At 42.9% G+C, this 14,083-nt stretch overlaps 1 protein-coding gene across 2 annotated transcripts in view; it reads right to left on the bottom strand.

The window, feature by feature from the left end:
* Positions 1-3,041: 3,041 nt before the first annotated feature.
* The window catches only part of LOC138963967 (uncharacterized), a 76,100-nt gene continuing 65,058 nt past the window's right edge, over positions 3,042-14,083 (bottom strand). For both annotated transcript variants that reach the window (XM_070335827.1, XM_070335828.1), the window contains 5 exons: positions 12,101-12,343; positions 10,367-10,594; positions 9,049-9,378; positions 8,306-8,629; positions 3,042-7,208 (listed from right to left, as the gene is read on the bottom strand). In XM_070335827.1, coding sequence (XP_070191928.1) covers positions 6,891-7,208; positions 8,306-8,629; positions 9,049-9,378; positions 10,367-10,594; positions 12,101-12,343 — 1,443 coding nt within the window. In that variant the 3' untranslated portion in view covers positions 3,042-6,890. The remainder of the gene's footprint in view (positions 7,209-8,305; positions 8,630-9,048; positions 9,379-10,366; positions 10,595-12,100; positions 12,344-14,083) is intronic.

The raw sequence follows: 14,083 nt of genomic DNA, 5'->3' as shown, positions 1-14,083 counted from the left end.
ATCGGAGGGGCTACACATTGCAGGTACCTTAACACGACCGTACTCTCTTCCTCACCCTTGGAGTATTTTTTTTCTCAGAAAAGCTGTGCATTTGCGCTCATTTATAAAGTGGCATGGAATGATTTAAAACAATTTTTTTACAAGGAACATTATTTCGTAAGCAGAAAACGGATGACAATTCTGAATTTAAACAGAATGGACATCACGATGTCAAAAAAGCTATTGGAAAAAAAGTTCTTTATGTACAGCTAAGTAAAGATGTTATTCCAGGAATGTTTTCATCTGACTGAACGAGTACTTTTGATTGCATGTAGTACTATTTCTACCAAGGCACTCGGCAGATATGCAATACGGTTTTGATTTTTTTATCCGTCCGTCAAAAGTGTAATTTACTACACGCACATGCGTGCGCGCGCGTACGTACAAACACACACACATTTCAGCCACCATTTTATACTGCAAATGATTCTATTGTAATCAGTCAGCATTTTGCTGGCCAGAAATCACATTCATCCAGGAGTTGTACGCTAGAATAATGCACAGAAGTGATGGGACACTGAAATAACATTCAACGTATCAGCAGTCAGGATTGCACTTCTTCAAATTATGGTATCCTTTTTAAAACAAGCCATGGTGCCTTTTTGATAAAATTGATCATAAAAAACAATTAAAAGCATGCAGAACTCCAGCCTCCTGTGTCATAAAAGCAATCCTCCGTTTCATTTTCCACGTGACAAGGTTATGTCATAAGATATAAATATTCATGTATGATTGCATCTCTGGGCTTATCTGGTATGGGTCAAAATATATAAAACACGACAAACACCAGGATTCTGATATGAAATAAACAATGTCTGTGTTAGACCCTTTACATACCATGTGCATTTGATTGTGTTTAAGACGAGATAGGGAACAAACAATTGCTTTTGGGATTAAAAACTATTTTCGTCACCAAAAAAAAAGTAAAACTAAAAATATTTTATTAAAAAAAAAAAGAAAGAAAGCAAGCGCTGGAAGGTTTCTTACAGGGAAATGCCTGTATTCAAGTAAAACCTAAAAATAAAACATTGGTAAAAGTTTGGCACCAATTATCAAGTGCACATGTTGCAGTTACAAAACACACAACAGATGGTTTTGACAAGATAACAAATTAACAAGAAACAGCAATAAAATAAAATTACCTTTTCCACAATCACACACACTTGTCATTTCAGCTCGAAAAGTTGCGTTTTAATGCAACAATTCTTGCTTTGCTGTTAAGGCTGGCCTATATTTGCAGCACGAGTCATATACATTTTTACTTGCCAACGCGGTATTTCACTTAAAGAGAAACGGTCTGTGCTACTCATGAAGAAAATATTCGGCAGTCAAGCTGTTTGTGCCATGTGTACGGTACAGTAAAAACAACCGTGCTCTCATTCACTCTTCTGTACACAGATTGAGCAACGAAATCCGTTTTTTGTCTGGGTTGGATTTCAGGGATATATGCTCAAACCAACTTTTCAAATATAATTCTAGGCTAATATCACAACCCGCTGGATGTGGAATAGTCGCATAATAAAAACCAACCATATCTGTACACCAAGTTTGTACAGCAACATGAAAAAGTGAACATAAAGAGGAGTAAATGAGAGAAAGAAACAAGAAAAAGAAGGAAAAAAATACTGACACCATTTCTCTTTTCTCAAGCGTGTCCTTCCTGTTCTGTACACTTACACTTTCCAATACAGATAGCATGCTTTGGTTCACACGCGAATTCCGCACCAGTAGGCGACACGCGGCGCGCATGACAACCAAGCAACATACGAAAATATGGAACTCGGATCCTGGAATTCGATAACAAATTGACACCAAAATAAAAGACGTTTCTGTTAAGTGGACACTCTCAACTGATGAGTCTCAGAAAATGCATTTCGAGGTCTTTTCTTGAAACTCGCAGTCTAAGCAACTCGTGAACGTCAAGGTCAAGGCTGAATGTGGCAAAGAACAGGATGGACAGTATAACGTCCTTGGAATGACTTCGAAGTCTTGATATACTTCAGGAACATCTGAAGGGGAGGGGGGTATGTGTGTGGGGGATGGGCATCGTTTACCGATCTGTGCAAAGTAAGGCCACAGATAAGAGCTGCCAGAAGACAAACGTAGAAGAGGGATGAACGCTACCACCCTCAGAAAACGCTACGACCCTCAGAAAATATCATGCAGAGTTCGAATAAAACAGAAGTCCAAACAGTGCAAGGCCCAGAAAACAGATTCACAACTGAAGGTCCACAAAAGACAAGGCATTGCTGTGATTATGCAAAACTGAGCTGTAGAATGATTGCATCATCGAAGAAATGCCAATATGATTTGCTTAGAGTATGTCACCTCGACCTCTGTACAAAATGTGTATAATAAACACGCACGCACACGTGGGTTTTGGACCATGAGACAGTAGTTGCTTTGGGTACTTTCTGTTTTCAGAAGACCATCAAGTAAACCATCAGAAGCGAACGAGAAGAAAAAGAACCAGCACAAATGTGTGCAGGCGGCTTTCAAATGGGATAAAAGCAACCTGTTGGGCACACACCAACAGTCATTATCGTATCACCAATCATGTCCCTGATAGGTTAAATTACCTGTGAGGACGTTTAGCAGTATGTTAAGTCAGTCATACCAACAGTCCACAGACTAGCTGCTTTTTGCGGAAAGTGAGGATTTTTGGTGGGGTTGAATTAATAGTTCGTAAGTAATACATACTTATGTCAACCTGCAACATTATTCCAGCAAAAACAACAACAAACAAAAAATCTTGTGCACAGTAAGCTGCTAGACTGTCAGTGATTTTTGGCATGTGTCTTAAGCAGCAGTCACACGCACGACTCAATCGTTGAGATTCAGTCACACCTGAGAGATGCAGACATGCGATGTGAAAGTCTGGATGGATTCATGATGGTTTAAATCGATCGTCTACACGAGAAGGAAGGTATCTTTAACAGCATCGTGTAGGTTAAGGTACTGACGGGGATAAAGGTTAAGGCAATAAGAAGAAGGACAGAGAAGAAACAAGTCGCGTAAGGCGAAAATACAATATTTAGTCAAGTAGCTGTCGAACTCACAGAATGAAACTGAACGCAACGCAACGCAGCAAGACCGTATACTCGTAGCATCGTCACTCCACCGCCCGTGGCAAAGGCAGTGCCAGTGGAATTGACAAGAAGAGCGGGGTATTCGTTGCGCTGAGAAGGATAGCACGCTTTTCTGTACCTCTCTTCGTTTTAACTTTCTGAGCGTGTTTTTAATCCAAACATATCATATCTATATGTTTTTGGAATCAGGAACCGACAAGGAATAAGATGAAAGTGTTTTTAAATTGATTTGGACAATTTAATTTTGATAATAATTTTTATATATTTAATTTTCAGAGCTTGTTTTTAATCCGAATATAACATATTTATATGTTTTTGGAATCAGCAAATGATGGAGAATAAGATAAACGTAAATTTGGATCGTTTTATAAATTTTTATTTTTTTTTACAATTTTCAGATATTTAATGACCAAAGTCATTAACTAATTTTTAAGCCACCAAGCTGAAATGCAATACCGAAGTCCGGGCTTCGTCGAAGATTACTTGACCAAAATTTGAACCAATTTGGTTGAAAAATGAGGGCGTGACAGTGCCGCCTCAACTTTCACGAAAAGCCGGATATGACGTCATCAAAGACATTTATCAAAAAAATGAAAAAAACGTTCGGGGATTTCATACCCAGGAACTCTCATGTCAAATTTCATAAAGATCGGTCCAGTAGTTTAGTCTGAACCGCTCTACACACACACACACACACACACACGCACGCACACACAGACACACAGACACACGCACATACACCACGACCCTCGTTTCGATTCCCCCTTGATGTTAAAATATTTAGTCAAAACTTGACTAAATATAAAAACACGAAGAATGAACAGAAATTTCACTTGGTTGATCGTCGTCTGTGATATGCAACCATTGTGATGTGCGACAAACAACAGAAAAGGTATCTCAAATAAGTGGGTTAGTACGAATTGTAAATCGAATTAGCTGTGCAAAATCTGCACGAACAAATATGTTTCAAAATAAGTTTCAGCAGTGGGAATTGCAATCTGTCTTTTTTCACCGAAGTCAAAGATTGGCGTCAAACAGGCGGAGAATTGTTTTCAGGCAGAATAACACTGGTAAAGACTTTAAATCTGTAAAAAATAAAAAAAATACAACTAATTATCAAAATAACTCAAAATCCGTGAAACGTAGTGAAAGGAATTCAAGAAAATAGATTTTCATTGGTGTAGTTTTCAAAAACCGAATACACAATATGGATGGAATGTTCTGTATGTGTGTGTACCGGTCATGTTCCACAACAGTAAGGTTATATTTTTCCCCCCAATGGTACGATCACCAATCAAAAAGAGAAATGCAGCTGAGACAGTTAAGATTCAATGTTATATGCTTTTGTAAAATACAGCATCTTTACGCAATATAAATGCAGGCAAAAGTGAAATGAAAGCAAAATGAAATCGGGAATTCTTCAGCAGTCATTCAACGCTCATTTGTGCCATCATCACTGAGCGATTATGATATCTCGGCGAGTGTTCAAATTCTTTCTCCTTCCATCGTCAACAGGGAAGTCATACACAAGCATTCAACAATTATTTACAAACTGGCGTATTCAAAACTTCAGAACTATTTAGAGTCGGTACACTCCGTATACAGTGATTCAGAGGTATTCTCACGAACCACAGGTTAACGAGCATTCGGCATTAGCATTCAGCATAACAAATGACATAAGTTGAATGAGGAACATCATAAACAGCATTGTGCAGTTAACAAATCTGACCCTGAACGGAAATTGTCAGAAGCCATTTTTAACCAACATTCAGGTATCAATCACTGACGTAACAAAACAAACCGACACTGACACACACAATAACAACGTTCTCACACTGGTGTTGGCTGATCTACGATCCACGTAAGTTCCAAACACACTTTCTAACAATAATAAGTAACAAATAACATATAAGGGTCAAGGCAGTTGATGTAACTCTTCAGTGCTCGGCGCCCGCGGCCCCAAATCGTCTCACCACGAAGACTCTCATGGATCGAGACTGAGCCAATAAATCATGCTTCAAAGGCTGACAATATAGTCCATCGGTGAATGACTGCCCATAGAGGTTTGTGTGAAACTGCTATAAGCTTCTGTTTTCTTGAACCAGTCCTCTCCACAAGGCAAAGGTCCCAGGGCATCATACCCAGTACATGGTTCCTCGTCATATTAACCAATGCCTTTGGCACGCAATGGAATGTAGGTCTGATATCACTTTCATACTCTTGATCGTCAGAGTTAAGAGCCACAAGTAAAGTCACTCATCTACATGTATTATGTACCGTAACTTTTAAAAATACCAGCGAAATTAAAGTTGATAAACTGACAAACTTTGAAAGGGCATCGTAAAAACTCTCTCGCGTTTGCACAACTAAACCATTTTCTTTGAAATTTGTACCGCTTTGTGACGTAAGAACATAAGCTGTCACAGTTTAGTAACCAAACACCATCTTCACCACAACATCAGACATACAGCTGGCCCCATGGTTCTCCCATTCCTTCCCGGTCTGAACGATCTGGTGTTGTAAGGAATCCGTCCAATGTTCCAACAACAACAAGGGTCTCTCTCATCTGTTTCACCATTTCCACCAGTAGATTGTTGACTAGTGTCGTTTCTGGAGATAATCTGTCAAATGTGTTTAAGTCACAACAGTCTCTCACCCACAAATGTTCGTCTTCATCTCTTTCACCATCTTAACCAGGATATAGTTGGCTCGAAGATGCGTCGTAATTAATGTTTCTGGAGGCATGGAATCTCTCAAATATTTGTCCAGTCACTACAGACTCTTACACCAACTGATGTTCTTATTCATCTTTTTATTTTTATTTTCTGTTAACCATTTTCACCACAGCATCCAACAGACTGATTGTCCCAGGATGCCCTATCTGTGTCGTTTCTAGAAACTTGGAATCTGTCAAATGAGTTTGGAGTCACTACAGGCTTTCACCCTCACACACGTGACGTTCTTCCTCTCCGCTTTCAGCATCTTCGCTACTAACTCTAGCTGGATGGAAGTTTCCTTCTTGTTCCTGCCGTCTGACGATCTTGTCAATTGAACAATCCTTCCAAGGTCCTTTATATAACATCGGATTATCACCCGCTTCTTTTATTCTTCGTCTGTCTCACCATCTTCACTATCACATCACACAGAATGCAAGTCCTGTGGTTCTGATTTCTGGCGGTTCTCGACTTCACAAAATCCTTGGCAGGTTCTTTTAGCCACCCCATCCTCTCACCCACATACATTCTCCCTCATCTCATTGACAATCTTGACCACCCCCTCACGCAGCCTGTAGAGTGAGCCTGTAGAGTGAGCCTGTAGAGTGAGCCTGTAGAGTGAGCCTGTAGAGTGAGCCTGTAGAGTGAGCCTGTAGAGTGAGCCTGTAGGTCCTTTTGACTCTTCTAATGGTTTCTGGCGTACGTTGCTATGTCTTGACTATCACTCTCAGGTCTCAGGTCAGGATAGGTCCACAGATGTTCTTTGAACTTTCTCATCTTCTTGACGATCTTGACGAGCACCTTGCAGCCTGTTGGTCCTTAGAGTCTTTTCGTGGTGTCTGGGTTCTGGGGTTTCCTGTGTTGACTATCACTCTCAGGTCTCAGGTCAGGATAGGTCCACAGATGTTCTTTGAACTTTCTCATCTTCTTGACGATCTTGACGAGCACCTTGCAGCCTGTTGGTCCTTTGAGTCTTTTCGTGGTGTCTGGGTTCTGGTGTTTCCTGTGTTGACTATCTCTCTCAGGTCTTTAAAACCCCTTGGGACCCTTACCCACAGATGTTCTTCCTTATCTCTTTCACCATCTTGACCACCACCTCGGGCGGGATGTAGGTCCGGTGGTTCTCCTTCTCGTTCCTGGAGTCGTGGTTCTGCCAGGTCTGGTAGTGCAGCCCGCGCCACCCGGCCATGGCCCTGAAGTGGCGGTTGGCCTGGGGCCAGTAGGTGGGGTAGAGCTCCAGGAGGCCCCCGTGAGGCGGGAGGAAGAGCGTGTGGGACAGCCCCGCGCCGTGCATGCCCACCAGAACGTCCGTGCCGGCGATCAGCTGCAGCTGCTCCTGCATGGACAGGGCGTCCAGCTGTAGGCCCTGGAGATGAGAGGATGAAAATTAGAAGGGTTATCCTTTTTAACCCAGAGCGCCCAATACCACAAGCTAGAGCTCCCAAATGCAGACCCCCGAAACACCCGCTATACACAATGATAGTTACAGTTTGCATTTCTACTGGATTCCTGCAATGTTTGAGCATTTGTAGTTTGGAAAACTTGCAGTAGTCACTTTGCTACGTTTTTAAAATTTGAAAATTGACAGAGTTGTTTTCCATGCCATGGGGGTAAATGGGCAAAAGCTCCAAAGAGAAAACAAACAGCTACCATCAACGAGACGTTACTCAAGCACACTCCTCGTGGAAACAGTTTGGCTCACCGTCTCAGATCTGGCCAGACTTTTACATGAAATAAAACCATCCCTCCACTTGGTCACATACAAAACATGAACAGCCTGTGTGCTCCCTGTGCTAAGTGGGGATTTCTCGACTGATGAATTAATATCGTTAACAAAACTCAAAAATTAATTCATCAACATTTTCCAACTCAACAAGACAAACGGTCTGGGTGTTGATTTTTGGTGTGTAACCAAGTGGAGGGATGGTTTTCTCGTAACCAAGTGGAGCGATGGTTTTCTCGTAACCAAGTGGAGGGATGGTTTTCTCGTAACCAAGTGGAGCGATGGTTTTCTCGTAACCAAGTGGAGGGATGGTTATCTCGTAACCAAGTGGAGGGATGGTTTTCTCGTAACCAAGTGGAGGGATGGTTTTCTCGTAACCAAGTGGAGGGATGGTTTTCTCGTAACCAAGTGGAGGGATGGTTTTCTCGTAACCAAGTGGAGGGATGGTTTTCTCGTAACCAAGTGGAGGGATGGTTTTCTCGTAACCAAGTGGAGGGATGGTTTTCTCCTATGTAAAAGCCTGGCCAAATCTATGATGGTGAACGGAACTAACAGTTTTCACGAGAAGAAGTGTGCCTTTAAAGGCCAACATCGGCGTGCGGCACAGGTAGCTAGTTTCTCGTGCTGGCAACTCTAAATCTAACTCTACTACTTCTACTATTTTAATAAAGGCTTGGTCTCCTGGAGACGGATGTTCGGCTTTAATAAAAAGAATTAAGAGAAAAAGAATATCAACTTACGTGGAGATTATCACCCGGAGCGATGACATCTCTCACGGCATTCATCAGCTGGTCCTCGTTATCCACCTTCCGGCTGATGCTGCCCCCCTTGTTGCGCGGGTGGGCCGTGTAGTCCCGCCTCCAGATGAAGAGGAAGTTGAGGGAGGAGCAGTTGGCTTTCCGGGTGCCATCCACCCCGTAGCGACTGAGGAAGAAGTGTCTGAACTCCTCCAGGTAGGACACGGAGGGACGGCTGTGCTCGTTGAGGGGACTGTTGTAGCCCATGGCTGCCCACGCCATGCTGTTGAAGCGGGTCTTGGATGGGAGGCGGCCAGCTCGTATCACCTGGGGGAGAGAGCCGCGAGAAAAGGTGTAGGGTTGGGTTGAAGAAAACTTGGATTTTGTTGAGATGACGAGGAACTCATTCACTTATGTACACAGGAATACGCGCACACACATGCACGCACCCATGCACTGCACTGCATGCAAGCACGAACTGACACACACACACGCACACACACACACACACACACAGGCACACACACACACACACACATACACAGACACACACAAACACACGCACACACACACACATTGTACATACACGTTGCAACATGTACACGCACGAAAGCCACAAGACATTCACAAACGAGCACACGTTCTAACCTATCACCAATTTACAGCGCCCACCACACCCCGAACGTTCCCCCCCCCCCTCTCCTTTCACTCCCCCCCTCTTTCCAACACACACAAGCACACCCCACCTTGCCAAACAGGGTGTCCCACACGTCATCCAGTCCCCCCTGAGGGTGAGCGTCCACCCACAGTATGGTCACGTCGTCCGGGTGCTGGTTGAACATGATCATGGTCAGGAAAGCGTTGAAGAAGTCCGTCATAGTGTGGTACAGATTCACATACTCGTAGCGCTGAACGGCGATCGTCAGGCCTCGCACAGTGTTCAATGGGTCAGTCTTGACCGCCGTAGTGGTGTTGTCCACGCACTGCACAGAGGCCAGCCACTCGTTGAGGTGGTCCTTGGGCACGGCGAAGTGAGCGCTGGGCTTGGATTTACATTGGAGCGTGAAGAACCCGTCCTGTCACATAAAAATATACAGGCCTCCGTGAGTTTAATGCAAATGTTGCTTATGGTAGTATTTATTTTCTTTGGCAAACATGCCGAAATGGCATCAAAAGTTTTGTGAACTTCCGGACATTTTTGGCAGTCATTGTCACCTTTTCCACACTTTGAAAAACTTCGACAATTCTACAAAAATGACGGCAACATTTTCGGCGATTGAAAATATGTTTCAAAATTCTGCCGACTGCCGAATCCAAACAACATCCCTGGCCTTAATTCAATCAAAAGAAATAACTAAGGGCAATGTCTGTTCTCTGTCCCCTTCTTCTTTAGATTCCTTATAACCCTACTATGCGTTTAAGAGTTATTGGGAACATTTTGGTTACGTGGCCACCGATGACATTGCAGGGAAGACATACATTATCATTCCATACCAGACTATGGGGCGGGGAGATCGATAGCTCAGTCGGCGGCGCGCTGACTTTGAAGCTAGTTCGCTATCGGTGTGGGTTCTTCTTCTTCATCTTCTTCTTCTTCTTCTTCTTCTTCTTCTTCTTCTTCTTCTTCTTCTTCTTCTTCTTCTTCTTCTTCTTCTTCTTCTTCTTCTTCTTCTTCTTCTTCTTCTTCTTCTTCTTCTTCTTCTTCTTGCATGGGCTGACACTCCCACGTTCACTCAAGATTTTGCACGAGTGGATTTTTACGTGTATGACCGTTTTTGCCCCGCCATTCAGTCAGCATACGCCGATTTCGGGGGAAGCATGCTGGGTGTTTTCGTGTTTCTATAACCCGCCGAACTCTGACATGGATTACAGGATCTTTTACGTGCGCACTTGATCTTGTGCTAGGTGTGGGTTGAATCCCGAGGACAATATAAAGTTACCTTAACTTACCTTGCTTTACCTTACCATACCTTACCTTACCGTACCGTACCTTACTTTACCTTACCTTACCGTTACCTTACCTTAGCAGATACCAGTGTAGACTATGGACGAGTAAAAATGTACCTTTAGATGTAGGTATTCGGATTGCTCGTCCTGCCCCCACACCTCTTCCATCTTCTCGCCTCCCTTCGGACCCGTCTGGCGTGCATCCGGGTCCACGATGACGTCATAAAGCAGCGCCATCTTGTTGGCGTAGAGGACGAAGCGATTGTCCGCCATCATGGTTGTGGAGTCAAGCCACTGGCACAGGGGGTCGCCACTCAGCGTCAGTTTTTGACCAAAAAACTCAACCTGCGTGGAAACATTTTAAGAAAAAAATCAGCTTCGGTGTCCAAAAATCACATAAAATCCACGTTAAAATGCCAAAGTTCACAAAACAACCCTCCCCCCCCCCCCCCCCCTGGACCTCCCCTAGCACTGCCCTGTAACCCGCTATTTTGTTATGTTGTTATTTATTTTATATATTTTTTGTTCTGAAGGGAAAGGGAAAGTTAAAGAATAGTCGACTTTGGCACGGTCTCAAACGAACCAGGCAAAAAAGCATAGCCGTGAGAGAGAGGCCGGAGAGAGAGAGAGAGAGAGAGAGAGAGAGAGAGAGAGAGAGAGAGAGAGAGAGAGAGAGAGACAGACAGAGAGACAGAGAGAGACAGAGAGAGACAGAGATAGACAGATAGAGACAGAGAGAGACAGAGACAGAGACAGAGACAGAGACAGAGGCAATGACAATGACAATTCTTTATTTTACGAGGGTAACAGAATAAGCATTGGTAGAGGAAAGGCTCCTAATATGGACCGGCTCCTAATATGGACCACCCGTCCTGTTCTGACAAACTAACGGCGCAAGAGCGCTCAAAACAATTTCATTCGCTTTATTCACCCTCTCTGGATAAGTTGCACATGTCAAAACAGTTGCAGAAACACAAACCTCAAAACCGTTAGGCTTTTTCGCTTTTTTTCACTTTTGGCAGCGTTCACTCTAAATTTGCCGCCTAAAACGGACTCGTTTCCGTCCACAGCCAAAGCTTTCATTACACAAAAATGGCTATATATGACAGCTAAGACAGTATTTGTTATATTTTAACAGTGTACGTGTACCCCGAGTTTCTACTGCAAACAAAAAATGATAGCAAAACCTCAAAGTATGTGTGAGTCCCCTCCTTCAACAAATCGAAATAAATAAAAACTAAAGGCAATTTTAATTAATTCATTAAGAAGCTTGCTGAAAATAATCTATAACTAGCCCTCAAGATTTCAAAAAAATATAACAAAATAGTCTCTTTTTTTGTGAAAGTTGATAATTTCACTTATTTTCCCTCTGTTTTTGATAAGCTTCTTCAGTTTCCTGGTGTGCTTCAAATAATACTCTCATCAACCCGAAACAGCTAAATCTAAAGCATATTTGAATTAGTTTGACTTGCACACTAAGTTGTATCATGTTATTTTGAAGTATAGGGGGCTTTTTACAGTGATTCGTGAAGGCCGCTTCACTGGTCCATATTGGGCGCCCAGGCTCCTAATATGGACCATTTGTGATTTTTTCTGTATTTAATTTTTGCTGAAGGTCTATCAAAGCTATTTCACTCTAATTAGGCCTAACGGTTAAACTAAGAGAGAAGGACTACCAACCACAAAATGAAACTTCTTCGCAAGAAAACAAGCTAGTTATCAGCAATGAACAAAAAGTGGTCCATATTAGGGGCCCTTCCCCTATACTTTTTTGCATCTGGCCCTCAAACAGACAGACAGACAGACAGACAGACAGACAGACAGACAGACAGAGAGAAACATGAAACTCACCATTCTGACAGTTTTACACGGTGTTTCCAGACCTTTCTGCGTGACAGGGATGTCCGCCACTGGTGGCACTGGCTTGACCGGGTGACTGTGATTGGAGGCGTACACTTTTTGCGAGAACACCGCCGACTCCACGAGCTTGTTGCGTGTTCCCCTGACAACGAGGATGTCGTCATAGCGAGGCTTGATCTCCTCGTTCCTTAGATGAATGTGTTGAGCTTCGTGAAGAGGATGATGCTCGAGCATCTGCAAGAAGAGTTAACCCTGACTTTCACTGTAGTTTCAGAATAATAAATTTCATGATTTAATTTGTTGTGTGTTCTGCCGTGTATTGGCAGAAGGCAGTATGTCCAAATTTGGTCAAAATGACATTATCGTATTATATTGCATAGAAAACGAAGGCGCATCTTTTGTCAAAATTTCTAAGTTGTGCGATCAATGATTATTAATTTTTTAAAGAGGTAAGTCCACTTAAAATTTTTTATTCAAAGCAAAAAATTGGCAAATGGAAGCAAGTCCATGGACTTCTTGGTTTTCAGCTTTGCACTGGACTTACTTCCTTGCCAGCATCATTACGTGAATGCATGTTTCAGTGCTCTCTGTTATCGCAATTTCTCACTTGAAAACCTATGTCTGGTTCGAGAAATTGAACACCTTATTGTCAAATCTTGCCTTCTATTTCTTATAAAAAGTAAGAGAGAGTGAAAGAGAGAGACAGAGGAAGAGAGAGAGAGATAGATAGATAGATAGAGAGAGAGAGAGAGAGAGAGAGAGAGAGCGAGAGAGAGAGAGAGTGTGTGTGTGTGTGTGTGTGTGTGTGTGTGTGTGTGTGTGTGTGTGTGTGTGTGTGTGTGTGTGTCACAAAGATGTGAGTAGGATATTTGTGATGTGAAACACGTCGTGATTTTAACCTCCCTAAATATTGAATTGCGATGCGTAGGGGACAGGAGAAGCGTTATCACGGGTTTCGTGTGTTGCACGAGAAAACCCTAGTTTGACATGAGTTGTGTTTACGAGTATGAGAAATGTAGCTGGTCTGGGTTTAATAACGTCACAACGTTGTAGAGGCTCGACCGAGCAAGGTGTCTAGCGTGTGTCAGGTTTGTTCAGGGAACAAGCACTCTTTCAAGAGACGGGTCTCTTAAGGTAAATGATTTATTATGTTGTATATTCCTGAAGCTTGAATACATAGCTGGAATGTAAATGTTAGTGTATACAAAGTGCACTAAATTCTAGTGTGAAGTTTTAAGAGATTTCTTGTTGTGATTGTATTATGGTTTTTGTTGGGAAATTCTTGAACATAAATGTTATGCATTTATGTTATGTTTAAGACAGTGATACTATGTATGGTTGTGTCATTAGTGGATTAAATGATTTATGGATTAAGCATAGTTTGGATATTGACTGTGGACGGAATGTGAATGAAGAATGAACGAGAGAGATGATACATGACTGTTTGGGAAGAGGAGATGGTTTAAGAGAATGTTGTATTAAGACTTGGGTTAATTCTTTAGGAGTTTCCATGTACGAGGAGTTTCCATGGAGTGTACGAGGGACGGACCTCACACGGGAGAGCGCAGAAGGATGGTGTCGAAAGAGACCACATCGGCGCAGATGGCTGGACGGAGGAGTCTCCATCGTTACGGGTCGTAGCGACAGTTCTTTTCGCTAATGGCGAAAGTGTTTCTCGGGGAGAAACGTGAAAGGTGCATGTTGGCATCTATAAGGAGAGTAGAACGTTGTCGCTCCTGCACTCTTCCAGTTGCGTGGAATCTGTTTTTGTCTGATGATGACAGAGGGAGCCACTGCAAGCCTCTGGGCCACTTGCCTGGCAGCAACACCGTCTTGTAGCCATCCTATTGCCCTTCCTCTATCCAAATCGCTCAGTTCTCTTCGTGGGGGCATGTTGCTACTGTGCATAATTGTGTCAGCATGTCAACCTTTAAACACAAGCTGGTGAGCGATGTTCATAGCCAGGACCCTGTT

This window comes from Littorina saxatilis, linkage group LG4, assembly GCF_037325665.1.
Source record: "Littorina saxatilis isolate snail1 linkage group LG4, US_GU_Lsax_2.0, whole genome shotgun sequence".
Classification (NCBI taxonomy): domain Eukaryota; kingdom Metazoa; phylum Mollusca; class Gastropoda; order Littorinimorpha; family Littorinidae; genus Littorina; species Littorina saxatilis.
The sequence above is the reverse complement of the archived record's forward strand: the minus strand, read 5'-3'. Positions and strand labels throughout refer to the sequence as shown.